General features: G+C 44.3%; 1 protein-coding gene across 1 annotated transcript; it reads left to right on the top strand.

Moving 5' to 3' along the window:
- LOC139049931 (AP-1 complex subunit mu-1) lies at positions 1-26751 on the top strand. Its single transcript, XM_070525821.1, has 10 exons — positions 1-225; positions 500-554; positions 4635-4791; positions 7002-7069; positions 7607-8009; positions 11028-11170; positions 12514-12585; positions 13948-14106; positions 22320-22445; positions 26613-26751. Exons 2-10 carry the CDS (start codon positions 513-515, stop codon positions 26709-26711), a joined length of 1269 nt encoding a protein of 422 aa, XP_070381922.1. The 5' UTR covers positions 1-225; positions 500-512; the 3' UTR covers positions 26712-26751.

Genomic DNA, 26751 nt, shown 5'->3' with positions numbered 1-26751 from the left:
GCCACTCAGTCAAGTATCTTCCAGCGGTACTTGCCGGACTCCTTTGGCAGCGGCTGGCAGATTTCGTGGTTCCGTTGATGCCCTGTTTGAGTGTCCCGCCCGTTCTGCGTCTAGTTTTTCTGATATGAGTGCGGTTTGAGAAGCGTAGCACATATTCGGCGGGCCACCGCGAAGGGCCTGCGACCAAGGGGACCACTTGATTGCTTCCTCGGGTCATCGCCAGCGGTACGTATCGATTCCGGGGCCGGCCGTTTACGATGCTTCGTGTCCCGGCTACTCAAGGCCGCGATTTGCTGTCAGTTCCGCTCAACACAGCACCGCCAACCGGTGTTAGTGTTCGCGCGATTAATCGCCCGGGCTAACTGCGTAAAGTTGCCCCAGGTCTGAACTCACGATTGCAGTCGCGCGACGGCGCCGGCTGTTCGCTTTCGCATTGCATTCCGTTGCATTCGGTTCTTGTTCTACATCCCATTTTCCTGTTTATCTCTCGCCGTTGCAGATAATCCGGCACCATGTCTGCTTCAGCCATTTACATACTGGACCTGAAGGGCAAGGTAAGCGCTCAGCAGATCCTTGGTGGCGGTGTTCTCGGTGCAAGCTTTCGCTGGACCACCGCGGCAAGGCAGGAAGCGAGCCACTGCTGGCTTCCCTGCCCTACACTCGGGCTAGATCATCGACACCGCCAGCTGCCTGCTCTCGTCACGGCGGCAGCGTAGCGCTACGCTATGTTGGAACGGCCGCAGCGTGATCACTTTCTGTACGCAGTGGGCGTGGTCTCGTTGAAGTATGTTCGGAACTACGTCAGGCACGAACCGTATTCAGACACGTTGCTGCAGAGCGCGCCGGCGCGTATCCCTCGCCAGACAACAGCCTGAAAGCGAATAAAGCAAAAAAAGGTGGAGGAAAGAAAGTGATGTAGTCGTGCTTAAGAGTGACGTTTAAGCTTAGAACAGCCGGCTAAAAAGAGATTCCACAAGTGGATGAAACCACCTCTAGGGTAACAAGCTTGGTAGTGAGTGCTTGAAAGAGTATGTTCCCTTTAAATAGAGCAGTGGGTTGACTCATGTATTTCTTTTACTTGTAATAGGATCATCAAAACTAAACCTTCGTGCTGTGTTAGCATTTACCTTCTAAATGTTCTTGAGGCATGCACAAGTTAGGGCCTTCCGTATGGTGCGAGCTGTTTATCAGAACGCCAGGTGTTTGGATGGGCACTGAAGAACCATTTAGTCGCAGAACAAGAGTCATAGTTCGGATGCTGTCAGCAAACTCACTGCGTAACATAGGGTAACAGAACAAGAACCACACTCAGTGCAGTTATTCGCAAAACTCACATTGGCTGTACCTGCCTTTGTGACTCAGTGGCTGTACTTTCTGCTGCTGAATGCCAGGTTGCAAGTTTTATACCCTGGCACTTCGGCCGCACTTCAATGATGGTGTAATTTAAAAATGCTCGTGTGCCGACATCTGCATGCACATTAGAGAACTGGAAGTGGTCAAAATTATCTGTATTTCTCTGCTACAGATTCTGTCATAGTGCTTGTGATGCTTTAGAATGCTAAAACACATCAGTCACACCGACTGTGACTTTTGTTCACAAGAATATAATGAGCTTCAAGTAGGTAAATCTCTTGTTTACCTTAGAAAGCTTCTGCTTATATTTATTGTAAGAAAGTAGATGCATGAAACAGCAGCAATAACTGTAAACTACAGAAGCAGGATGCGCCCCCTTATCTCTTTCGTTACAGCCAGAAATGTTCTCATCGTCATTGCGTTTATGTTTTTAACATTTTATTTCAAGACATTGTAGTTGCTACATATACTGCGATATGATATTATAGACTGATCACTAGGGTTCTGAATGGCTGTATAGCAATAATAATTGCTCAGACAATTTTTGATAATTTTTATGTGAAACTTCAAAGAAGCACTTCAAGAAACATGAATGAAAGTAATAGTTTGCTATATTTAGTATAATTGTCGAGAGTAAAGAAAAAAAGATCTGAAATACAAAATATGCACCTGGTTCCTTTATCACAACTTTCGTTAGTTATAACATGCAAAAAAAAAATTATGAAGATAACCTGGCGTCAATATTATCCATACTGATGCCCGTAATATTCAGGAAAGCAGAAGCTTCAATAATGTGAAGGCGGGTAAGTTCTTGTTGTACAGGGAGCGTTTCTTTTTGCTCATTGCAGCCGGCACTTCATTCTTTACAGCATTCTCTAGGCTGTAAAATGTGCTAGATTACAAAGCTGGTCAAGCTTCGGTCGCTGGTCTGAAATCGAGTGTGGGCTCAGCTCTTGTGTGAATCAAAACTTGACACTACGGGAAGGATTGCCTGTAATAGTTTGTACGTACGCTGTCAAAGTGCTGGTGGATAAAAGCAACACACAGTGGGGCAAATAAAGGAGCACTTGATATTAGTTGAATGCAGTTATCAGAATAACAAGCACTCATGAGTACTTAGTATTGCTAAAATAGTCTATACATCGTATCAGAAAATTGACCATCCAAGAGTAGCTTTTGTGTCTTCACTGCTGATGTCATTTAAAAATTATGTTGTCGAGCAGACCACAGCACAAATTTTGCATCTTTTTATTGAAGAAGTTCTAGGAGCACCGAACGCTGCCCAATCTGCCGAAAATTGTCAAATCTGACAAGTTCAGTCATTTCCATCGGTGCGTGATGTTGCGAGTTAAAGAATTCCAACGGAAATGTTTAAATTGATTTCAATTAACACCAACTTGCCAAGGATTTCTTGTGAAGCATTCTTTATAAGCAGGGTTCTTTTATAATTGTTTATCAATAAAGCTTTCGTCGTAAGTTGGAATGGCAGATGTGTGACAGTTGCATGTCACCTTTCTGATCCATGTAAAATACGTTCACTGTTTCACATCTAACATGATCTTCCTTTCTAAACAAAGTGATTGTTTTTCCAATTCTTTTCTAATAGAGGTGACAGGCTTGACTTATTATTTCATAAGGTATGGTTTTTATTTCCATGAACTCAGTTGTAGGTCTCTCAAGTACCTTTGCACAGCTTTCTTATCAATTGTGCTAACCCCGTTTTGACATTTTCACATAGAAAGTGTACATTATTAGTTCATTTGACCTATGTATTTGAACAGAATAAACTGGCTCATCAACTGCGGCATTCCACCGCTAACTGCACAGCACAGGGTATATGTGATGTGGGCGAAATGCTGAAATTTGTGTGTACAAGACTCGTTTTCTTGTTTGCAAGTGTGCTTCTCTGCATTGTGCATTTGCCGAACTAATGGTGTGACAGCCCGTGGCACCATTAGTTATATGGTGAAATATGACGCATCAGGTCATATTTCTGGTCGCTTGTGCATGGTTTCGTCATGAGAGTCATGCCGACATTTTTCATGGCATTAGAGAAGCAAACTGTGTTCGTACAAGCCGATTGCAAAAGATAACTGCACCGCCATTAGCGTGACAAACTGCCTCATGAGAAATCCAGCTTTACAATTACGAAAAGGGTCCATGGCTTATGTTGCACAAACCTGTGTGGTCAAAATTAATTTGCAACCTTTCTGAAGCACAGCGTTCCTCACATTCAAACTGTGGCTTTGGGATGTGACTGAGAATTTGCGCCTTGATGCGGAAAGTGAGTTGTGCAAAACGCAAGTACACTGTTACTGGTTCGGGGTTTGAAGTGGACACCACTGTCATTTCAGGCCAGCCACTGCACGATCTGAGCATACCAAAATGCCAGCAGATGGCACCGTGAGGACAAAACAAATGACAACTTGCAGCACTTAAACAATCAACTCTCTTTAGCTAAAAGCTGCTTGCAGGAAGAATACACATTTCTTAGGTTACATTAAATGGTCTGAAGTCACTTCATTAACAGTTATGGGAAGAAACCAATTTAGTCAGTTAATAAAGGGTCTGTTTGATGATTTGTTTGTTTCATCCAAAAAGCTGGATGTTTGACTTATTGAAGGCTGCTGTAATAATTTTGGCTCCCTGGGTTTCATTAACATGTATCCACATCTCGTTACATGAGCATTTCTGCTTTCCACCCCTTTGTAAGTACGCTGCAATGGCTGGTAGCTAAACCTGCTAGCTATCCTGTGGCAACCAAATGCCATGCCAACTGAGACTATGCACCAGGTGGCTCTCACTGAGCCTTCGTGCTTACCACTTCCTGCAAAAGGCAAGGAACAGTGGCTACACACCTTCGCATTCACGTCCTTTCAATAGTTTTATTCTTTGCAGCAGACATCATAGTCTGACAAGGATCCACAGGTGCCTAGAATTGGCTTGACAAACATTATCTTTTCCAACCTATCCGTTGTGAACAACTTCCTTGTCAAATCCGAGCTATTGCCCTGTTAAAATTTGCATCTGCTTTGCTTGTTTGTCTGTGTAGCCTTAGAGTTAGTGATATTTCTATTTATTTTATTATTCTTGCTGTTCTTTTCATTTTAGCATGCAATTTCACCTTTCCTCACTGCTCAGTTTTTATCAGTCCTGGAAGTTTATTTGTAGTTGCCATTTAGAATAGGCCATCCGATTCTTGTTCAACACACTGTAATGGGCGTGAGCCTCAGGTCTCTTGGCCAACTGTAACAACTGTTGCTGCGTTCCGTTGTGCACAGGTGCTGATATCGCGCAACTACCGCGGAGACATAGACATGACATGTATCGACAAGTTCATGACTCTGCTTATGGAGAAGGAAGAGGAAGGCTGCGTGACGCCTATCCTCCGGCACTCGGACATTGCCTTCATGTACATCAAGCACAACAACCTCTACTGTATCCTTTTCTCTGGCCACGAGGCTGGCCCCGAGAATTTTGCTGGTGCACTCGTCCAAACTGCTGTTGCTGAAGAATTTCTTTGTAGGACAATACTCTTGACAGAAAACACACTCATTCATCACTCTCATATGTACAGGAAGTTCTAGATTAGGTTATAAAAGAGTTGTGCATGTCGTGTAGTGCATTGAACAGATAACCTGTTTTGTATTTAGGGAGACACTCAAGGAAAATATTAAGCCAAGTTAGATTGGTAGATTGTTCATCTAGAAGCATGTCATCACTAGATTATTCATCTAAAAGTATGTCACCATCGTCTGTATGCCGATATATGACAGTTGCATGGAAAATTGACACCAATTCCACTGCTGCTCCACGATTGTTATCGTCTGGGCCAAAGTGGACGAATTGACGTAGTCCCCACGCGACCTCCCTCTCTGTCGCTCCTTGTGAATCGGTCAGAGGCACCATAGTCCAAAATAGCTGGCGCCACTTTCATTTCCCATTTTCATCACTTTCTCGCATGCAGATGCTCTGTTCTCACTGCAAAGGACGAATTTATTATTGCAGAAGCCTAATCCCTCAATCTATCGCTCAACTAAATATTTTCCTTTAGGGTCCCTTTAAGCAACAAATGGTGCGAAGGGAAGGGAAGTGCAGCTGAAGGCTGTAAATGGGGCTACTGCTGCTACATTTCTCGAACTCGGTGTAGTGCAAAAAATGCTATGGCTCACGTCAGCCAACCAGAATAAGAAAACGAGAAGAAAGGCTGGTCACTCTCTTTGCGGTGTTTATTGAATGAAAGCTTCACAAAAGGATTAGTTGTGCCCTTCTCGGAACAACACCCAGCCAGTTCTTGCTGATTGGCTGGCTCGAGCCCTATCCTTTGTTGCACTGAAGACGGAGCGCAGATGGATCGGTTTGGTTTAGGAAACATGAGTACTGCATTGGGTAAGTTGATGGCACTAATGACGTAATTGAAAATCTCTTGGAGGGCCTCTTGTCCTGCAGTTGATGGCAGTGGCACTGAATAAGCGGAAGGTTAAATAATGAACGAGTCTTGTGCAGAAGTGTGCATGTTAGTTTTGCTTTTGCATAACAATAGTTGTCAAATGCACTGACAGTATAAGGTCTTGCATAAACTCCTACTGGAGGAAACTACCCGCCATGGTTGCTTAGTGGCTATGTTGTTGGGCTGCTAAGCACGAGGGTGCGGGATTGAATCGTGGCCATGGCGGGTGCATTTCGATGGAGGTGGAATGGAAAGACACCCATGTGCTTAGGTTAAGGTGCACCTTAAAGAACCCCAGGTGGTCCAAATTTTTGATGTCTCCCACTACAGCATGCCTCATATTCAGATCATGGTTTTGGCATGTGAAACCCCACAAATTAATTTTTTGATGGAGCATTCATAAGTAAAGGTTTTCAGATTAACATCTGTTGACTTTCTGGCATGTTGTGCAGCAGCTGGCTAGGGAGGACAGCAGGTGTGATTGCTGCCACCAGTTATCTGACCTGCATGATGGGCCAACCTGGAGTTATTTTTTGCTTTCTTTGTTATCAGCTCATAATAAATGTAGGAAAGTACTTAGTCTTCTCGTACCTGGTCTCAGCCAGACCACTCATTTCGTACTATTGTCTACGTACTCACATCAGCTCTCACATGTGCCTGTTTGGTTTGCTTGGTTTGGTCTCATTCATGGTTGTTTCAATTTCCATGGTTTGCAACTGTTTTGTAATCTGATTGCATGCGCGACGTGAATCGTGTAGTACTTTATGAAAGCCAAGCGGCACCAGTGTTTACACTGGAATCTTTGGTGAATCACGCATAAAAACCAACACACTTGACCCGCAGACAAAATTTTCGACGATTGCTGACACTGCTACATGACTCAAGTTTGTTGCCTCAGTATATTGCTAAATGAAAACATGTGTAGAGATGCGCTCAAATTTCGCATTGGGGAGTATCGTAATCATTGGTTAATTTTTTTCTAGCTGCTTCGTGTGAGGCTATTGTAGACTCTGAAGTGTGTAAGAAATATCATTTTTGCACGTGTGCTAATGCCACATATGAGCCAACGTGTTGTCATAAAGCATGCAGGCTGGATGCTCTAGCATTTTGTTATCCTGTGAAATGTGAGCATCTCACTTGAATGTGTGTTAAGAAACCAAAAACCATGCTTGTGGCCCTTGACCTTGTGTTCTTTCAGTGGTGGCGACTTCGAAGAAGAACGCCAATGTTGCTCTTATATTTGCATTCCTTCATAAGATAGTTACTGTAAGTATGAATTACTCATTCAATTCACTTTATCTTTTTAGACATAAAGTACAATAGCAGCAACTGTACACTTGCATGGGGTGTTGAATTGGAATTTTCAAAATATAAGGTTGAAAGGCAAAGGAGGAAAATAAATGTAATTTTTTTTATGCACTGTTATTAAGAGCTGCATCACCAGGCTTAATATGAACATGCTAACAATGCTCCAAATGTCAGATGCCTTATAGTATTAGTAAGTAGTAGTATACAGTGCCTTTCTTTTTTCTTTTTGTGCTTGCATACAGAATAGAAACCGAAGCCAAAATGTGCTTTTTTACTCATATTTACACATTTTTTGCATGAAATAATGTTAGACAGTGTTGAAGAAGTACTTCTTTTTGAAGTACAATAACAGAGTGAACAATTTACCACTTGTAACATATAATCACATTGTGTAAGCTGCTGCAGTATTGTTGGTGTTTTCTATGTCCACACCGCTTGCATTTGTGTCAAGTCTACAGCATGTAATCAACATGTCTCTGCCTCTGATGCGTTCAGGTGTTCAGCGAGTACTTTAAGGAGCTGGAGGAAGAGAGTATCCGGGACAACTTCGTCATAATCTACGAGCTGCTGGACGAGCTGATGGACTTTGGCTACCCGCAGACCACTGACGGCAAGATCCTGCAGGAGTTCATCACCCAGGAGAGCCACAAGATGGAGCTGCAGCCGCGGCTGCCCATGGCTGTCACGAATGCCGTCTCCTGGCGATCGGAAGGCGTCCGCTACCGCAAGAACGAGGTCTTCCTTGACGTCATCGAGTCGGTCAACCTGCTTGCCAACGCCGGTGGCAGCGTGCTGCGTAGCGAGATTGTGGGCTGCATCAAGATGCGTGTCTACCTCTCGGGCATGCCGGAGCTTCGCCTGGGCCTCAATGACAAGGTCCTTTTTGAGAGCACAGGACGTGAGTAGAAGGATTCTCGGCACCATCTTCTATAATTCAGATCTCTTTCTTATTCAAGACGGTGTCATTATTTAAAGAAAGCTTCTAATGCGAAGCATCTTTTGCCTCGTACCAAGCACTTTTGTGGTAGGTAAATCATCTTATTACGTTGCTTTAGAGTGAAAAGCTAGGTTGTGGTACGTAGGTTGCTCTTTCATCACATTCGGGGCCTTTTCATTAATAAAAGAAATGTGTGGTGGTAAGAAGCAAAAATGATGTAAAACTATCAAATTGACCAACACTAGTTTTTGTTTAAACCTACTGATAGTATCAATAGCACCGTCATAGTCTTTATCAAGAAACTATCACTAGTACCATCAATAGTATTATGGCACTTTCAATGATTGACATGGATAGAATATTGATAGAGTTGGATTGACAGTGCTACCGATCTCTTTGTAATTGTTGACTAACAATACTACCAAAAGTTTTACAAAAACTGACGATCAGTAACACTCAGTGCGTGCATATTTTCAACAGTTGTACGGCAAATGAAATATTTGTCCTTGCTGTCAAAATTTCAAATACAGCAGAATCGCATTCATATGTTATTGGGAAAAAAAAAACTTAAGAAAAAGCGTACTAACTGGCAAAACGTACCTTCCGAAATCACTGAAAAATTCGGCAAACTGAACGGTCGTTGACATCTACGTAAAGCGAAGCGCTGCGCGAATCGTTGCAGCATAAGACTTGCATTTTCATTTTGGCGACTTCTGCAAGGTTACATTCGTGCTCCTCTAAATTTGGCCTGGGTGAGCAGCTTCTGTGGCTGGAACATGTTGGCGGGAAGTTTCGACGTGCCCACTCAGCGAGAATCGTTGCAGCATGGCGCGCTTCGTGTCGAATTCGTGGGCCCCTAGTTACCCGACAAGTGTGTTGTTGTTTCAAGACTGGCATTGGGAAATCGAAACAAAATCGAGCTGGCGAGCAACGCTGAATGCCACGATGCCGCCAGAGCTAAACATAACGTCCACTTTGTGCCGCCTGCAGCAAGGAACGACAGCACGTTTTTGGCTCATCACCAATTAAAAGTGTGCAGTATACTTTCAATGGCACTACGCCTCACATGCTGTGAAACAGATCAGTGAAGGCGCTTATCGTAACCAGTAAAAAGAAGCGTAACTGTGTGAGGCCATGCTTTGTGTTCTCAATAGCGAACTTTGGCGCTGGAAAATCGTACGAAACGGGATGGTATCGACGAGGTTCTACTGTAGTGTGCCTATCAGTTACTCAACACTAACCATGTTTATGCCAAACCAACAAAATTAGTTTGCTTTCTCTATTTTAACCCCTCCAGGGTGCTGTGTGCCCAATTACGCATGCCAAAATAGTACGTTAGAAACAAAAGCACTGATTAAACTAATGATAATGAAAATGTCTCGCATGCATCTTGAAACACTTTTGATTGGACTTGTGCTGCAAGTTAGATAATATGTGTAAAACGTTTTAGTAAGGCAAGTTTAAAGGCAGATGACGGGCTGCTCGCTCTTGTGTCAACATGTTGTGTAGTGGGCTCACTTTCCATGTTTCTGGCAATTTTTTACATTGAGCATCTTTTTCAAGTGGCTGCATATGTGCTTTTTCAGCATGCTCATATCTGATGTTCCTGCAGTGAGTTCTCGCATGAAAGTGTGCATTCTGTGAGTTTGATAAAACTTGTTGGAAATTTTAAAACTCTTGTCTTTCCTGCAGCTGTACACCTTTCATAATTCTCAATATGCAAGAAATGTGGTGAAACTATATTTAAGTGGGCATAACTAATTGACGTATGAGGGGGTTCAAATCTTAACATGATAAATGCTATATTAATTGCGGTGTGGTCATTACATTTGTTTTTTGTTGTCATAATTGAACAGCTACACTTGTGACTTAGTGTTAACTTTCTTGCCCTTCAGTCCACTCCTGTTCGAAATTATGTATATCCAGCAGCTGAGAAGCATCTGTTCTGCTAGTAGTGATGTCAGAAGCATGCATTCAATATGCTACTTCAGTCACTTCGGAGAGTGGTGTTGTGGAGTTTTGGCTTGGCCTTCATATAATTCTAGGGAGTTGCTATTCCTTAACCATGGTCGAAACTCCAGGCACTGGTGAACAATGTGTCACATGTGTTTGCGCTGCCATCATGGAACTCTATACCTTGTAAAAACTTCGTTCTTGTAGTAAGGCGGGGTTTCCATGTTCATCCTTTGGTGGTGTGTGCACTGTGAGAAAGCAGAGCGTTATGATCGTTACCACAGTCTGCATAGCATGTGGCTTGGGACACGCAGAAAAACATTTCCATGTTTACGTTGTGGTGATCACGTGCAGTATGTTGTGTGGTTCTGTGCTATTGGCAGTACTATCAATAGTTGCTTTGCCATTGATAGTTTGGTAGCAATTAAAATATCAGTCAGCATGCTCACTTACGAGTACACCGACTCCTACTTGCTCCACACTGATTTCACAAATGTGAGATCATGGAGCATAAGCGACGAAGGGTGTAAATTGACGCGAGTGTGCACAGGAATGAGTGCTTGTTGAACGTGAGTACGAACGAAAGTCATTAGCGAGGAGTTTGAGTGTATGTGAGTAGGAACGTGACTGACAGTTGGCAAAGTGTGAGTGGACATGAGTGTGTATGTGAGTGCCGGTGAGTGGGAGGGCATGTGAGTAGGAGTGTGAGTCGCTGCTGGTAAGTGTGAAAGGAAACAGCTATAAACACAAGCGAGTGCTAGCGAGTATGAGTGGGTGTAAGTAGAAATGTCAGTGAGTGCCAAAGGGTGCGATTGATTACACAGCCTGCCAAGATATCGCTTAGTGAGTATCCACCTATTCTGCCGACCTATGGTCCGCAGCATGGATAGTACTGTCGATAGTAGTGAGTCAATAGAACCCAACTGGTCAGCCCAAGTAAACAACTTGCTGCGAGACTTTTGCAGTAGTGGTTTAATTAAGGTGTGCTCTCTGGGCAATTGCAAATGACTCGTTTCATCTGCCCAGGGGGCAAGAGCAAGTCGGTGGAGCTGGAAGATGTCAAGTTCCACCAGTGCGTGCGACTGTCACGCTTTGAGAACGACCGCACCATCTCCTTCATTCCACCGGACGGCGAGTTCGAGCTCATGTCGTACCGGCTCAACACCCATGTGAGTCATTCGTCCATCCGTTCAACGGGGCTTGAAAGGGACGCTAAAGGGTAACGTTGAGTTAATCTAGATTTGGAGATTACTTTTGGAGTATACTTGATATGTAACTAGGCGGCTTCATTCCGATGGAGGTGGAATGCAAAAACAGTCACATTTCGGGCAGACATTTTGAACTAGTCCCACTAAAAAGTACTGCATTGAATTAGTTGTTGGGCTCTCGGGGAATTGTGGCTCCATGGCGTATTTACTGGGCGAACAGCTATACAGTAAAGAAATGAAAATGAGGCAAAAATTTACAATCAATGCTTCGTTAATAGATGTGGACGTCCAGCCTTTGTTGGCATGACATTCTAAGGAACAGTTAGGTGCATGTGTGTGTTAGCACCCAGCTCAGCTGCAGGAAGTGCATGGTTTGATACCCACCACTGGGCGCCCACCAGTTTATAAGACAAGTAGTACAAGCAATCCCCAACTAGGGCTCCGGCTTTCCAGCGGTGCAATACTTGGGAGAGGTTCGTACAGACAGCTGTGCTAGCTGTGGAAGAACCAAGACAAACAAAACACCAGAACAACTCGGAAAGGAATCTGCCACTCCCGTGCCGCCCACTTCCCTATGGGTGGGTGTCCTTTCCATCCGTCTGGGACTCCCATAGTTGCCGGCCACCAGCCCGAGAGTGCGTTGTACCTGTTTTACCGTTGGGGCTCGGCGGCAGCAATCATCGGCCTCCCATAGCAGCGGCAGATGCTCGACTATTTCACCAAATCTGTGGTGTGAGAACGGATATCCAGAGACTTTCACATGTCTCTATAGGGCCCCCTTTTAAGGTGAGAACCCATATAAACAATCGAGTGCCAGGTTGGAGTACATCTCTACCCACTAGAAAAAAAATGGGCTTCCAGCGGCATAAGGATTCAAGCCTAGTATCTCCTGCATACGAGGCGGACGCTCTACCATTTCACCACTGCTGCAGTTTGTGTTTGCGTGTGTCTTTTTTCATGTCCTTTCACTTCTTTAACTTGTTCACTGTGACATGGGTCACGGGTGGGTCACGGGTGGGTCGCGGCGGTGCATGGCTTTCCTGTAGTGCTCAAGCGACATCATTGCTAGAAATCACTTGAGAGGAAAAAACACTTGTTGCTTCTGGTTTGATGCGCCCTAGCGTCATCTCTCTGCACCTTGAGCACAGCTCCCTGCTGACTCACCAGTGGGTCATAACGCACAGGAATCGAGTCTTTCACAAAGTCCTGCAGCAGTGAATGCATTAGGCAATTTTCGCGGCAAATGTTGTGCAACGCGTCACTTTGTCCTGTGCTTAGCCTGCCCGTGTTGTATGGACATCCAGGTGAAACCGCTCATCTGGATCGAGTCTGTGATCGAACGCCACGCCCATAGCCGAGTGGAGTACATGGTCAAGGTTGGTATGCCGTTTCTGCCTCCTCATTACCAGTGTTATGGTAATAGCACATTTTTGCTACGTCTAGCAAATGTTAGATTAGGCATGTTTTTGGGCACCCTGCGAAGTGCCTCAGTCGCTACAGGACTACACTGCTGAGCACAAGCTCACAGTTTCAGTTGCTGGCTTCAACAGCGGTATTTGGATGAAAAAAGAATGCAATACTGCTCTGCTTCGAGATAGCAGTATACTTAAAAGAGTGCATTATTTGGCGACCTGTAGGTAGGCCTGTGAATGTAAAAAAATTAAAATGAATTGGTTTGCTGTTAACGGCTATGGTTAGCTTGTTTACAAGACATGGTCACGAGTCTAAATTGCTGGCAAACAGCAAAGGAAGACACCAATTAATTTCTCATGGCCTGACGTACAACACTTATACACCCAGTACTACTGTGTGATCTTTCTCACATTTTTCTGTGTTCACATACTGTTTGATGCCTGCTGTTGAAAAAAAGTGTTCCCCGTCTGCCACCGCGGTTGTGAGTGGTATGGGCTAACACGCCCAGATTTGTATCTTGTATGCCCACCCAAATACCCGAGGAAGTGGATTAGGGAAAGTCACTTATGTGGCTCTATTGGTAGAGTATCACGCTTACATTGCACAGGTTTGTTTGACTCTTGCCAACAGAAAGCTGTGTTTTTGTACACTTTCATTTCCCATTTACTTAGTATTTCTATATTTCAAATTGAAAAACATGGTTAAAGATCGCCTATGCTTTCCTAAGCTTCAGTGTCTGTTGTCTTCATGCCATCATTCTAACTAAATTGTTAGGCTCTTGTGAATATTAATATTTTCGAATAATCTATAGAATATTATTCTATTCAGTATTTGCTTCAGATCGAATTTGAGTAGTATTAGGAATATTTTAATTATTTGGAACGAATGAACGTGAATTTTAAATGTTCAATGAACAGTTTCAATTTTGGTGAACCAATCACCTTGCCATTGACCCAGTTTCTAGATAAAACAAGCCAGAGACGAAGCCACCATGCCTGTGACTGATTTTTCCGTTTATCTAAGTTTCGAATAAGTGGTGTCCAAAACATAGCCTCTTAGTTGACCAGAATAATTTGACTAGAGTTACTGTTCACTTCAAATACAAATCAAACTTGAAATTTTCTGTTTGACCATCCCTATAAAAAGTCGAGCCCCTCAATTCCTCTTATTCTTCTCATTGTTTACGTGCACTGTTTCTTCAGCAGACCCATATCATATGGCTGTCATGAGTTTAGAATATTTTGCTTCATGTTTATAATTATTTGTGTTCTCTTTGAGCCATGACATGACATGGCTAACATCTTGGTCGGTCTTGGACTGTGCAGGCCAAGAGTCAATTCAAACGGCGGTCTACTGCTAACAACGTGGAGATTGTGATCCCGGTGCCACACGACGCAGACACGCCCAAGTTCAAGACAACCGTTGGCAATGTAAAATATGCACCCGAGCAAAACGCTGTCATCTGGAGCGTCAAATCCTTTCCCGTATGTACCTTTTCTGGACTTCTAAGTGTAGTAGAGTTCCATTCATTGGACTCTGGTTAATTCGATCCCGGCTGGCACCCATGCATTTATGTGGGCCCAAACTTTTGTTATTTTGATCCTAAAATTGACCTTCGCCAGATAATTGCAGGATACTATTGTAGGATACAGTATTGTAGGATACTGACCGCCATTGAGCAACACATATCCGACTCTTGCCCATTTTTTTTGCTAAAATATCGGTTGTGCATTGTTTAGGAGCTTTTGGGAATATCCTGCATCGGGGGTCCTGAACCACACCTCGCGCTTGGTGAAACAATGCAGTCAGTGAATACTAGCATACGCTGCTGTGAACACCTTCAGCCACATTTTGTACATTCGCCAACCGTTTATTTGGACCTCACGGGGACTGCGGAAATGTCAGAATAAACAGGTGTCCGAAAAAGCAGATTAAGGAAAAAAAAAAAAAGAAATGCTTTATTTCCACGCAATTATTTTGGCTCGGCAGTAGGCTTGAAGAAATCGTGAATGCGCCGTTGCACGCTTAACTGCGAGTCGGCCTAGTTGGAACATATTCATATTGATACTTTTTGTGCGCAAACAAACAGGGACGAAGAATAGGGGCAACACAAGGACGAGCGCTTACGGAAAGCGCTCGTCCTTGTGTTGCCCCTATTCTTCGTCCCTGTTTGTTTGCGCACAAAAAGTTGCACGCTGTCTCGTTTACGCGCAATCAGATAAGCCTGAATCTTGGAGAGGGTCGTATGGTCACTATAGGCAGCTGAAAGCACAGTCACTGCTTGTACGTGCTCCGCATGCGACGGCAGCGCAGCACATGATGCATCATTTTCCGACTCGAAGTCATCGTCCGGCAGCGCAGTAGAAACCTGACGAATGATCTCGCCGTTGTCGTGTTCTGCACATGTCAGTACAGCAGCATCAGAACCCGTGAAACTGTCAGATTAGACGGTGTCTGGAATTGCAATGCAACCACTGCTCAAGTATCGGCAGAAGATTTTCGGCGTCACTAGGGAGCACATCGGAAGGTCACAAATCCTAGGCCTCCAGGCACCCGCTTGCCGGCATTCCCTAGCGCAGTCTGCGCGGGCACTGTCGGCGCCATTAGACACTTGACGCGATGTTTTCGTATGCCACGTTGCATCACTGCAATCTCAACACAGCACATAAAGCAAACATCATCATGCCGTCATGCCGACACCAGTCGCACTAACGAAAAATGTGGCCTACTTGCAGCGTCGTGCATGAAGAAAGAAACAAATCAGCTGCTGGACTGTCTTGACATGGCTTACTAAGCTGAGACCAGAACTGCTGTAGCTACGAACCAGGCAGAAACGATGATGATGAGCGGGAATTTGCATTGGCGCCACTTTGTGGGGCAGCAAGGAAGCTCTGTTCAAAACAAAAATGGCATTCAGCAAGTCGAACCATGCACCGGTCAGACTCGGTGCATGGTGCTCTCGATCGAGTTGGCTCAAGGAGTGTTCGAAAAATCATACGAGAGCTTGCAAGGTGTTCGAACTTTCAGCAGTTGTTATACATTATGGTCTATGGGGAGAATGGCGGTGCCCCGAAGCAGACCGAATAATCGAGCATTTCCGAATTTTTGGAGTCCGAAAAATCAGTCAGCGACTGTAGTCGTGCACAATAAGTAGAGCTCACAAATGGAATGTGAAGTCGCCTTTCCCTCAAATACTCTCTTTTCAAACAAGGCCTTCTCCTCACCTGCTTTGAGGCTGTGGGCAGCTTGTATACGTCGTCATATGCAAGATCTTCATAGACAGCTTCTATTGACTGATAAGCCGACATCAGTCAAGAAGGACATTTGGATCAGTCTGCTTCTTACTACTGTTACTGTGTATATTTATTGACACAGTTGAACAAACAGGCTAAAGTAAGCGAAAATCTTCTGATGAATTTCGATAACATACTTCTGGAAGAAGCCTACTCTTGCATTTTGCCACCCTGCTTATCAGTGTCATAGCCTTTTGGTCTCATTGATTTTGATTAGTTTTGAACACTCAGCTAGTTTCAAACCATGTGAAACTTAAGGTCATACAACACGTACATTTTCCAGTGCGCGCTCACTTCTGGCCGTCCCTGTTTGGACGCCTTGGCAGCGATCACTTTGTAGTGACCTATAGACAGCACTTGACAATGCATTCTTGCAGATAAACATAAATGCTTTAGAAAATGGATGGGAAAACGACGCCGCGGTAGCTCAATTGGTAAGAGCATCGCACCGTATGCGAAAACGTGGGTTTGTGCCCCACCTGTGGCCATTTGTTCTTTTTGTCCACTGCAGCCCAGTAATGCAACCCATTGATTTATCGATTCGTTAATTCAATTAATAAGTACAAGTAATTTCCCCTATGCTGTCCTTGACATCTTTGTTTGTTGGCTTCTTATGATTTGTTTTTGCTGCAAAGTATTTCTGACATAGCCTAGTTTAACTTCAACTGCCATTTCTTGACGTCGATAAAACATATTTCAGGACCCCTTTAACTTCTATGTTAGTTTCCTACTTTGGACACACAGAAAGTGGGTGCACATTTGGTTCAGGGGTGTTAGAATCTGGAAAATACTGCCAAATGAATCAGCAGCATGTTTGGTGTTTTTCTGCATCTTGTTTAATTCGACGCACCGGATAATTAGATCGAATTTGTCGGTCCCCTCAGGGTTGAAGTAATGGAAATCGACTGTTTGGGCAGCTACCTGTCCACCCACTGTGATTCTATCCACATGAAAAAGGATTGGGGTAGGCTATGCCACAATCCAAGGGAAGGGAAGCGTAGCAGGGGACGGCGAAAGGTTAGGTGGGCGGATGAGATTAAGAAGTTTGCAGGGACGACATGGCCACAACCAGTACCACGGCCGCTCGATCCAAAAGCACAAGGTGTGGCCCGCTGCGTCGCGCCTGAACGGCGTCTCGGGCCTAGTTCTCCGTGTGCCCGCTGCAGCGCCACCGCTCGGGGATGGCTGCTGATAGAGAGCGCCTTCACAGCTGCGTCGGCACGCGCGATCGCCACTCCAGTCAAGGCGCAAATAATGCGTTTTATATTTGTAAATTGCAGACAAAATCTTTTAAGGCATCATTGGAAATGCTGATTACGCCACAAACGCCAACAGATTGTCACAGGGGTGGAAATCTGTCCTCGGCCTGAACCCTATCCGTCACGGTTGCCCGTACGATACACGACCGGGCGGTGTACTTCCATTGAGAGGCTCTGCTTGAAGCAATCTATCAGTAATTTTATTCACTTCTCGTGAACACGTACGTAAAGTAAAAACTTTACAAAGGGAGAACTTGTACAGAGTTTCCCAAGTAATGCAAACTAACTTAAATGAAATAAAAATGCTTATCATTGCGAATAATCATCAGTAGATTGTTTCTCATGAAAACAAAGCATATTGAGTGATGCTAGAGGTTATCTAAGGAGTGCGCCCCTTTTAACGAAGCTTCAAAAAGCCTCTGCTTCGAACATGCTCATACCCTTTATTTGAGCACGCTTTCCATAAAACACATTCCCGCAGGATTCTTTCATTGTAGGCAGGTTTTTTTTCCCCTGAAGTGGCCGCTTGGTTGCTGATAAAAAAGAGCAGCTTGGTCTCTTTTTTCCGCTCTTCGTAATACCTGAACAAAGGATTGAATTCCGTTTATGCTTTCATAAACTAAGAGGCGGTTTTTCCTTTCGTCGCGTTCGGACTGCAACTTTTTCAGCTCTTCTCCTTGACGGGCAACCTTTTTTTCAATCTCTTGACTGCTTTCTTTGACTGTTCTAGGACGTCCACAATATCTAATGTAGTTTGGCAGGCCTGGGCAGCAGAAAAACTATGTTCAGAGCATGATTCTAAGGCAGTCTCTGGAACTAGAGCTTCCACCTCATTGCTGAGAAACTGCGAGGCACTTTCGATGTTGGGGCTTCCTCCTGAGCTGCCGCAGTTATTGCTTGCCTCAACTACTGTGTGATCAGTTAAGTTTCTTCGATGGCGTTTTTTAGGCTGCACATTCTCTTTATGCAGGTACTGTGGATATTTGAAAAACACGGTCGGTACCACATTCGGAAGCAGGAGCCTAAGTTTCGTGTTCGTTTTATAGTCACTTTCTGTAAAGTGCAGGGCACATACCAGAGACCTATCGCTCGGTTCCCACTTGCTTCCTTTTCCCGACACTCCTTGGCGAGAGATATTTTTTAGCCATGCTTCTCGATGCTCCTAGTCGCAGGGGGACTCGTGATATTTCACAGTCGGGTCCTTTTTGGCATTTGTGTCGCAGAGTGGCACACAACAGTTGCGCGACATCGCGCCACCTGAACGAGGCTGGCTACGGCACACACGCATACCGTAGAGCCTTAACAAAGCACAGCAAGCGTAGGCAAACTTGCTCACGCACGCGAAAAAGCACGAGATTTATGCATATCACGTGAGGCAAACACGTTCTGGTGCGAACCGACTTGCTCACACGCACGCACGCGAAAAAGCACGAGATTACTGCACAGAGCACGAGGCAAACACGTTCTGACGCGAAAACCACCGCCCGCTTAGCCCTGGCGCGAAGTCGCGAAAGCCTCCCCGAGCAGTGGCGCCCTCACCAAGAAAAGCGGTCACAACTGCAAACTCGGCCGAGACGCGCCCGCCTATTGTCCGCGGCGCGACGTAGCTGGCCGCACCTTGCTTTGCATCGAGCGGCCATGCCAGTACATAAGCGGGGTAGTTGGAGAAGTATGGGAGAGGCCTTTGCCCTGCTGTGGGCGTAACCAGGCTGATGCTGATGATGATGATGCCACAATCACATAAAACGAATTTTGAGCTGTTTCGGCTGTGCCAAAATAGACAGAGTGTACCAACCAGGCGACATGAATAGCCTCCTTTTTCACATTTGAAGCCATGCTGCATTTGAAGTGCGTTTTGAACGACTCGTGACTATGATGAAGTCGCAGTAATACGAAATCTCTTGATCCGTATGGACGGCTAATTCGAAATGGTCTGTTTGTCCGGGTAAAGATTACAGGTCTCTGAATAGAGAAAAACTGTTACAAATTCGTATTCCTAGAACCACGCTATGGCTATTTCAAACCAACTTTCTCTGCTCTCACGGACCGACCGCCTTTTGGACAAATGTGAGCCAAAGTCCAAACTTTAAATTGAGCCTTTTAGCTTCGTGTTATGCGTTAGGCCCATAGCGCACGCGGTGCGTCTCCACGAAACTGGTGTATAGTGCTGCGTGAGCAGCATTTTAGCATACTGTCATTGCATTCAAGGCTTGAGCGAGTAAGCAAATTAACGATACAGTAAAGTGTTCGGCTTTTAAGGCATTCTGCATCGCCAGCAAATGACCAGTGCTAAAGTCTGTAGCATTATCTGATGGGCACATAGTCCACAGGTCACACTAATGTGATTATCCTTCCCTTTGCATTCCCAGCTTGAATTACCTGCACTTGCTCATATTGGATCCTTAATTACCGAGACAATGCTTCCAAAAATATACGTTGTAAGGCACTAGGTCTTGGTAATGGTACAGTCGCTGACCCGGACAGCTTCAAGGAAATTCAGACACATTGCAGCACACGGCTTGAGAATCCGGACTTTGTCTTGCTTCACCTACATGACCGCATGCCAGTTCGGCCATTAAGTTGACCAAGTTGACCATTAAGTTGAAAAGCAATATTTTGATACGTTGTCAGTGCCGCTTTGATCCCGAAAGTGACAGTCTCCCCACTCAATCTAGTCATAGCCGACTCTGCCCAAACGACAGCGCAAACCAATCCAAGTCGCTACAAGTTGTGAAGGATTGCATTAGAGTGCATTAGAATAATACCGCATTCGTGGTCTATCGCACAAGTTCCACACATCCATGTTTCTTCCTTTACATGTTAAGCTTGGTTTTAAGTGACTTCGTTGATTGCTATTAAAAATTTTTGTCGGTCGTTATCATCAAGCAGCTTTAAATGGCGGTAGCTCCATTCTCGATGTCTCCATGAAGAGGGCGGCGATTGAGTGAGGGAACTATTGGACAGTGGTTGTTTCGAAGAAACCTGCAATTGCAATGATATGGCTATCACAGCATGGCCTGTCTCAGTTTAAGTTGTAGGAGATGGGGTTTGGTGCATTTGGAGACCCTAGTTTCATCTGTCTGTAGCGACAGCCATGACAATAGTTAAAATACACACTGACCAGGTCGCACACAAGCATATGTGCACGTGCACAGCAACTCATTGACAAGCGTTTCTGGCTGTTTGTGACATATAGACTTCTGACGAAATTTGACATTTCAGACTGTGTTTATGCGGACTTTTAGGCGGTCTTCACCGACTCCAAATTATTGAGCGGTGTTGCAACTTGGGATAGTGTTTAGGCTAGGGATCCTCCTGGCACAGGGATGAGTATGTTCGGGAGTAGGAGTGAAAGATAAAGGGTTTATTTCACATTATTTACACTGGCTCCAGATGGGGGAGTCCACTCCATGTAGGAGTGCTTTAAATGTCTGAGCTCACTACGTTGTGTCTGAGCACACATCAACACATGTCAGGACACACATATCTGCAGACGTCAGGACACACACTGCACCAAGGGTGCCCGCTTTTAAAACAGTCGTCTTCTCTAGGACTAGGGAATCTGATGACTGGGTCTCGGCCAATCCCAATCGTCAAATCGTTCACAATATCCCTCCCACGGTGTTGCGCCGTTCAGCTGGATCCTACTTCCGATGTTGCGTGATCACCCTCGCATACGAGGCAATCATGTGGCAATTTGGGAAACCAAAGTCGACGCAGTTCCCATGGAAGTCTTCGATGTTTGCCCCCTTGCATCAATTAGTGGGCTTCCTGCGATGGCCAACTTGTAAGGGTCAGGAGACTGGCCTTCACGGTAGTCACCGCTTCCACAGAGGGTTGTGGTTGTTGTCACCTTGAAGTGAGCTCCTTTGTTTGCATGTCACAGTCTATGTCGGGCCCCATCGCTGTCTGGACAGGTGCTGATGAAGTGACTGCCTTGTAGGCAGTACCTAAGGAACGTCCATTGCTGTTTTGAGAAGTAACAGCAGCTACTGTGTTTTACCGTGCATATAATTGAGCAGAATATTCAAAGGGACTCTCCTTTGTTCAAACTCTGTCTGTTTTATTCTAATAATTTTCCATTCTCCTTAGAGTTCAAATGAATGAGATTCCACTGCGGTTTATTTGTGGCGCGCTCCAGGAGTTGAGGCTTCACACTGTAAATGAGGACTGACAGCCGCCTAACCCTTTATTGATTAGTGTTGCCTACAGGCAACATACCAGAGAGAGAGCATAAACTTTCATTTTCAAATCAACAAGATTTGAGTCCGGCGTCTCTTTAGTGGGTCCAGGCACCCGCCGCGGACGCGGTTCCACGGTGGATGCCCATACCATACCAGAAAAAAATTTGTTTCTTGCAGAGTTTCAGTATCGAGTGTGAAGTTTCTGACTAAATGTCTTCGGGCAACACTGAATGACAGGCAGCAAGCTTCATTTGTTGGTTTGGAGCAAAACACTGGATGAGGAAGAAAGTCTGGCATGCTACTGACTGTCTTTTGAAAGCAAGGTCGGAAGAGACGCAGCAATGCAACATGTCCAGCTGCACTGGTGTTGCACATGTGATGTTTTTCCATGCACTCTCAATTCCATTAACTTATCATTTCTTTAATTCAGTTAGTACAAGTAATTTCCCCTGTGTTGTCCTTGGTGTCTGTTTGGTGGCTTCTTATGACATGTGATGTAAAGCAAATGAAATGTGCACCTATGGCTCACATATGATAACTGTCTACACAAATTGAACACGGAGCATTTGGTGGCTTGGGGTGAAGCCCACTTCCAGTTTCTTGCCTGAGGCTTTACCCCTATTGGTGAAAAAATTTCTGCAAGATATTTTCTTCTTTTTGTTGATCATGCATATTGTTGATGTGTTTTGCATTTAGATACAAAATAAAATATTTAGGGGTCATTTATATGTCTTGTCTTTAAAAGCCAGGAAACTGAGATGCAGTATCTTTCTCAATACTTGTTTATGGGTGGGAAGCCTTAATTTCATATGTCCTATTGCAGCATAGAGCTGAGAGGCTCACTCAGGTTTCTATCTGCATTGAGCTTGGAGTTAGCCTTTCTATGCATCGCGTCACACTCTCCACCTGGCTGGTAGAAAGGGCAACTCGGTAAGTGCTCTCGTCGCCCCCCCACTTGCAGGGTGGCAAGGAGTACCTCATGCGGGCGCACTTTGGCCTCCCCAGCGTCGAGAGCGAGGAGACGGAAGGGCGCGCACCAATCCAGGTCAAGTTTGAGATACCCTACTTCACCACCTCCGGTATACAGGTCAGCACCCGTTGTTTTCTTTGGCTGCTTGTTGTTCTTCGGCTTATGTGTGCGCACACTTATGTGCACATTGCACCTGCGAGGATAGCCCAGCAGTGGCTGTGGTATTGCACCGCTGAGCTCTAAGTCACAGGCTCGATCCCAGCTGGAATGTTCTGATGGGAGTGGAATGCAAAAATGCCTGTGCATCGTGCGTTGAGCGCACGTTAAAGAAGCCCAGCTGACCGAAATAATCCACGGTCCTCAACTGCGGTGTATCTCATAATTAGATTGTGGTTTTTGTAAATAAAACCTCACAGTTAAAATTGTTTTTTGATGCGCTCGTTGTACCAAGTTTCTTGTTGCATGTGCTACATTGCTAATGACTATTCATTCAAGCATGTTGGTGCTTTGTGTGTGGTGTGTGTGTGTTTATTTGCTCATTTCCTTGGATCATTTACAATTGTTAATTTCATTATCAAATGTTGGGTAGCGCTGGCAACAAAAAATGAAAAAATTCAGAAACACCTTTTGTAGATAGAATTGATTAAGCATTGCTCTGCAGGAGCTCTGAAAATGAAAAAGGAAGGACACACGAGAAAGACGACGAACACGAGTGCCCCTTAGGGGCTGTTGATAATCAGAGGGACGTGTTGAAAAGCATAGCTTTTTCACTGCATTTACAGAAACTAGATCACTGCATGTATACCGGGTGGCTCAAATCTCGCACGAACGTCATAAAGAATTCGAGAACGACATCTTACTCCCACAAAAATAAAGTCTTTTTCATTACTTTTCCACGAAAGATGCCTCCGAAAATAGTTCCATGCTGCTAGTGCTTTCACTTGTGTGTATGTCTTTTGTTGTTGTTATCTTTGTCTCTGTAGTTCAGCTGAGGTCCCTGTATTCATATTGAACACCTGAGGGAGTCTAGTATGCACCCGAATATCAGTGCAGTAGAGCATTCGTATTCCAACCTCATTGGAGTGTAGTCGTCAGAGGCAGGATTGAAATCCACAATTTTGCTCACAAGGGTCCAACGCCGTGAGACAGCACTTCCCATTAATACAAAAACCCCACATGGTCTGCATTAACCTGAGCTCTTCGTTGCAGTGTGTATTGGGGGGGTTATAATATACACAGTCACTTCAGTCAAGCCTCGTTACAGCAAACATGAATACTATACCAAATGCGTGGCTATTCTGAACTTTCACTGAAAGTTTGTAGAATTCGCATGCATTTAAGAGTCATTATTATGAGCTCGCGTGAGTGCATTACTGATATACCGTCGAGCCTGCTTAATACAATCGCGATAGTTACATGTAAGGCGGTCACTATATCAGCAGTTCATTATAGTATGTGTACCCATTTTCAATATGTTCAAAATATGAGGACACTGAAGCTAGCATTGGCAGTTTCAGTTTGGCACCACTTCGGTGGGAAAAATGCACTTTCCAAATCTTCATTTTTGTTCCCGGCACCCTTCGCACCCATTTGCTAGTTCCTCATAAAAAGAAAGAATAAATCGTTAATAATGCACAACGTCAATCTTTGTTTAACAAAACTAAAGGCAGCTTCTACCTCTTTAAAAACGGTGCCCTGTTCCAACTATCTGTCATTTTAAAACTCCAAATGCAGCTGTTGCCATTTGTTTTCTGAAGGAGATTGTGATATATTGTGATATATTTTACTGTTAGAGAGGCTTGAGTGGATTCTGAGTACGAGAGTCAAATATTCTATTTGACAGGAAGTGCACAATACCATGCCGTGCTGCCATTTCGCAGTTTGGTTGTGCTTTCGTACTTTGAAGGGCTTATTCCTATCCTTATTTCTTCTTTATGCGTAAACATTTCTATGCCTACCCAGCGAAGAAACGTGACTGTCCGTCCTTCACGTAAGATGATCACATTTCAGATAGGGCCCTCAGCAGTGAGCGAATTTTCCTTCATGCTAAGCAGCGAGAGCACAACGCACACGGAGCTATCGGCACTCGACGCACTCTGTCCCCATCGCAGATTGCTTTCAAGATAGGGCCCGCACAGCCGCGCTTTACGCAGCCGCAGCTGGAGTATGGTTGGTCACGGTTGATAATGGCTCGACACGGATGGACAAGGTGCTAAATAGTGATAATGGCTTGTAATTATCAGAATGTCAGTGTACCTGGCACTGCCACCTGCAGTAGTTTGCTTGTGTCATCAGTTTGTGCTGCCGTCCGCAGCGCTGTCATTTATACTGGTTGGATCAAGTTTCAGAACACTGATAATGACACCGGGCTGCGTGGAGATGAGCAAGTGGCACAATGCTTATGCATACTTAGACAACTTCCAGAGGAGTTTTTGCATGACTGTTTTTCATTTCACCAGCCCTCTCTTTTTGCCAAATCTTGGTTTTAAGTGTTTTCTTTAAAACGCTTCAAAAATGCTTTAAAAAAAATGTGTTATACCTGCACACACTTTGAATTGGTAGAGTTAAAAAATTTTAAGCACTAAGACTCATCATTATTTGATGCAGTGAAGCCAAAGTAAAACCACCCACTTGTGCCACTATTCAAATAATAGTTTTGATTGAAAGAAATACTAAGGGTAATTACAAAAATACCAAAAAGGCCACTGTTACCTTGGGAAGATGCTCGGTAAGTCAAAAATGACTCGAAGACCAACAACGGATGCTGATTTGAAGCTTCTGCGCTAACTCGCCGTGATGTCATGGATTTTCACAGAGCTTGCTCAGACATAGTTAAATTTTTTTGCTAGAAGATTAACTTCATTGTATTCTAAAGGAACCGGAGATTGAACAGAACAAATTTCAAGGATTTCTCCAACACCACAATGACCCAAACATGCAAAAATACTTTGAAATTTGTGATGTTCATACTTGTGTACCAGCACTTCGGTTTCAAAGCAAAAATTGAGAAAATGAGAGCTTAGCCTTAATTTTCCAACCAACCTGTTACCTCGGTAGGAATGAAAATAGAGTTTAGAAAAATACTTCATTCTAGACTGATATTGTGTTTTGCTCTTATAAGCTGAAGTTTAACAAGAGCAAGAAATCTCACATTATGTTTATGCAAGCATGGTACTAGAGAGCTTTAGAGGAGGGGCTCCAATCGTTTGGGGCCCCAAGTCACTCTGCATGCACGAGATGCAAAGTGTTAATAAAAAACTTAGAGCGCTAAAAACACAAAAGACGTAGAGAAAGAAACACACACCAGAGGTGCGCTGGTGGGTGAGCACGTGTGGTGTGTGTTTCTTTCTCTACATTTTTTTGTGTTTTTAGTGCTCTAAGTTTTTATTAATGTGTGTTACCAACTAGCCCACCTAGCCATCCTTTTGCAATGCAAACTGTGTTTGGGTTTTGCATCGGGCACACTATTTCACTGATTTAGTAGGAGGCTCAAAAGCTTCCCTTCAACAAACATGGCGGTACCCATCGAAGCAACGGCTCTAACCTAGCACCAAGATGGGTTCGATTCGTGGTAACGCGTGAAGTTTGCAAGCTAGGAGAAGTGACTGTGGTTATAGCTTTCTCTCAACTAGCATGTGTTATGAAGATTGATTCATTAGACGCTGCTGATTCCAAATTCGATTGTCGATTTCATGGCTCGTAGGCCTGACACGGCTTAGCTTGGCTGGTGACGGCACCTAAAGTTGGTTACTGAAAACTAAGCACAACTGATTGTTTGCTGCTAAAAGCATAACCTCTAAATTATAATTTAACATGGAAACTCAAACATCAAAATTATTTTTGTTATCAGAAAATGGTGTACGTTATTTAATCATTTATGATAGCTTTTCTTTGACACCATAATGGCCCTGCAAGCGCAAGACACTATCCGCAAACACAAAGCCCTATTCTAAAACTCTTCACTCCTGCGTGCCCCAGTGCTAACACCCGCAAAGCTCTTTAGGGCCCCAAACTTTTGGGGCCCCTAATCTACCACTCTCTACTATCCATTAATGAACAGCAACATCTTATAGGCAACACATGTGTTTTAAATGTTTGTGTCGTCCTTTATCTTTGTACCTTCTATAGTGGTTACCGCATGCATCTTACAACATTTCTTTTGCTTCATTTTCCACTCTTTATAGCTCAAATATGCACTTCACATTTGATTTATGGCAATATGATGATGTTTGCCTGGAACATTAAACAGAGCGAAGATGTGACCTGCTGTTGTCCTTTCTCCAGGTGCGCTATCTGAAGATTATAGAGAAGAGTGGCTACCAGGCGCTGCCCTGGGTTCGCTACATCACACAAAATGGAGACTACCAGCTTCGCACCAACTGAACACTGGTAGACAATAAAACGCAGTCAGTTAACCATGCAA

Source organism: Dermacentor albipictus, chromosome 9 (genome assembly GCF_038994185.2).
Source record: "Dermacentor albipictus isolate Rhodes 1998 colony chromosome 9, USDA_Dalb.pri_finalv2, whole genome shotgun sequence".
Classification (NCBI taxonomy): Eukaryota; Metazoa; Arthropoda; class Arachnida; order Ixodida; family Ixodidae; genus Dermacentor; species Dermacentor albipictus.
This window is presented reverse-complemented; position numbering and strand designations above follow the sequence as displayed.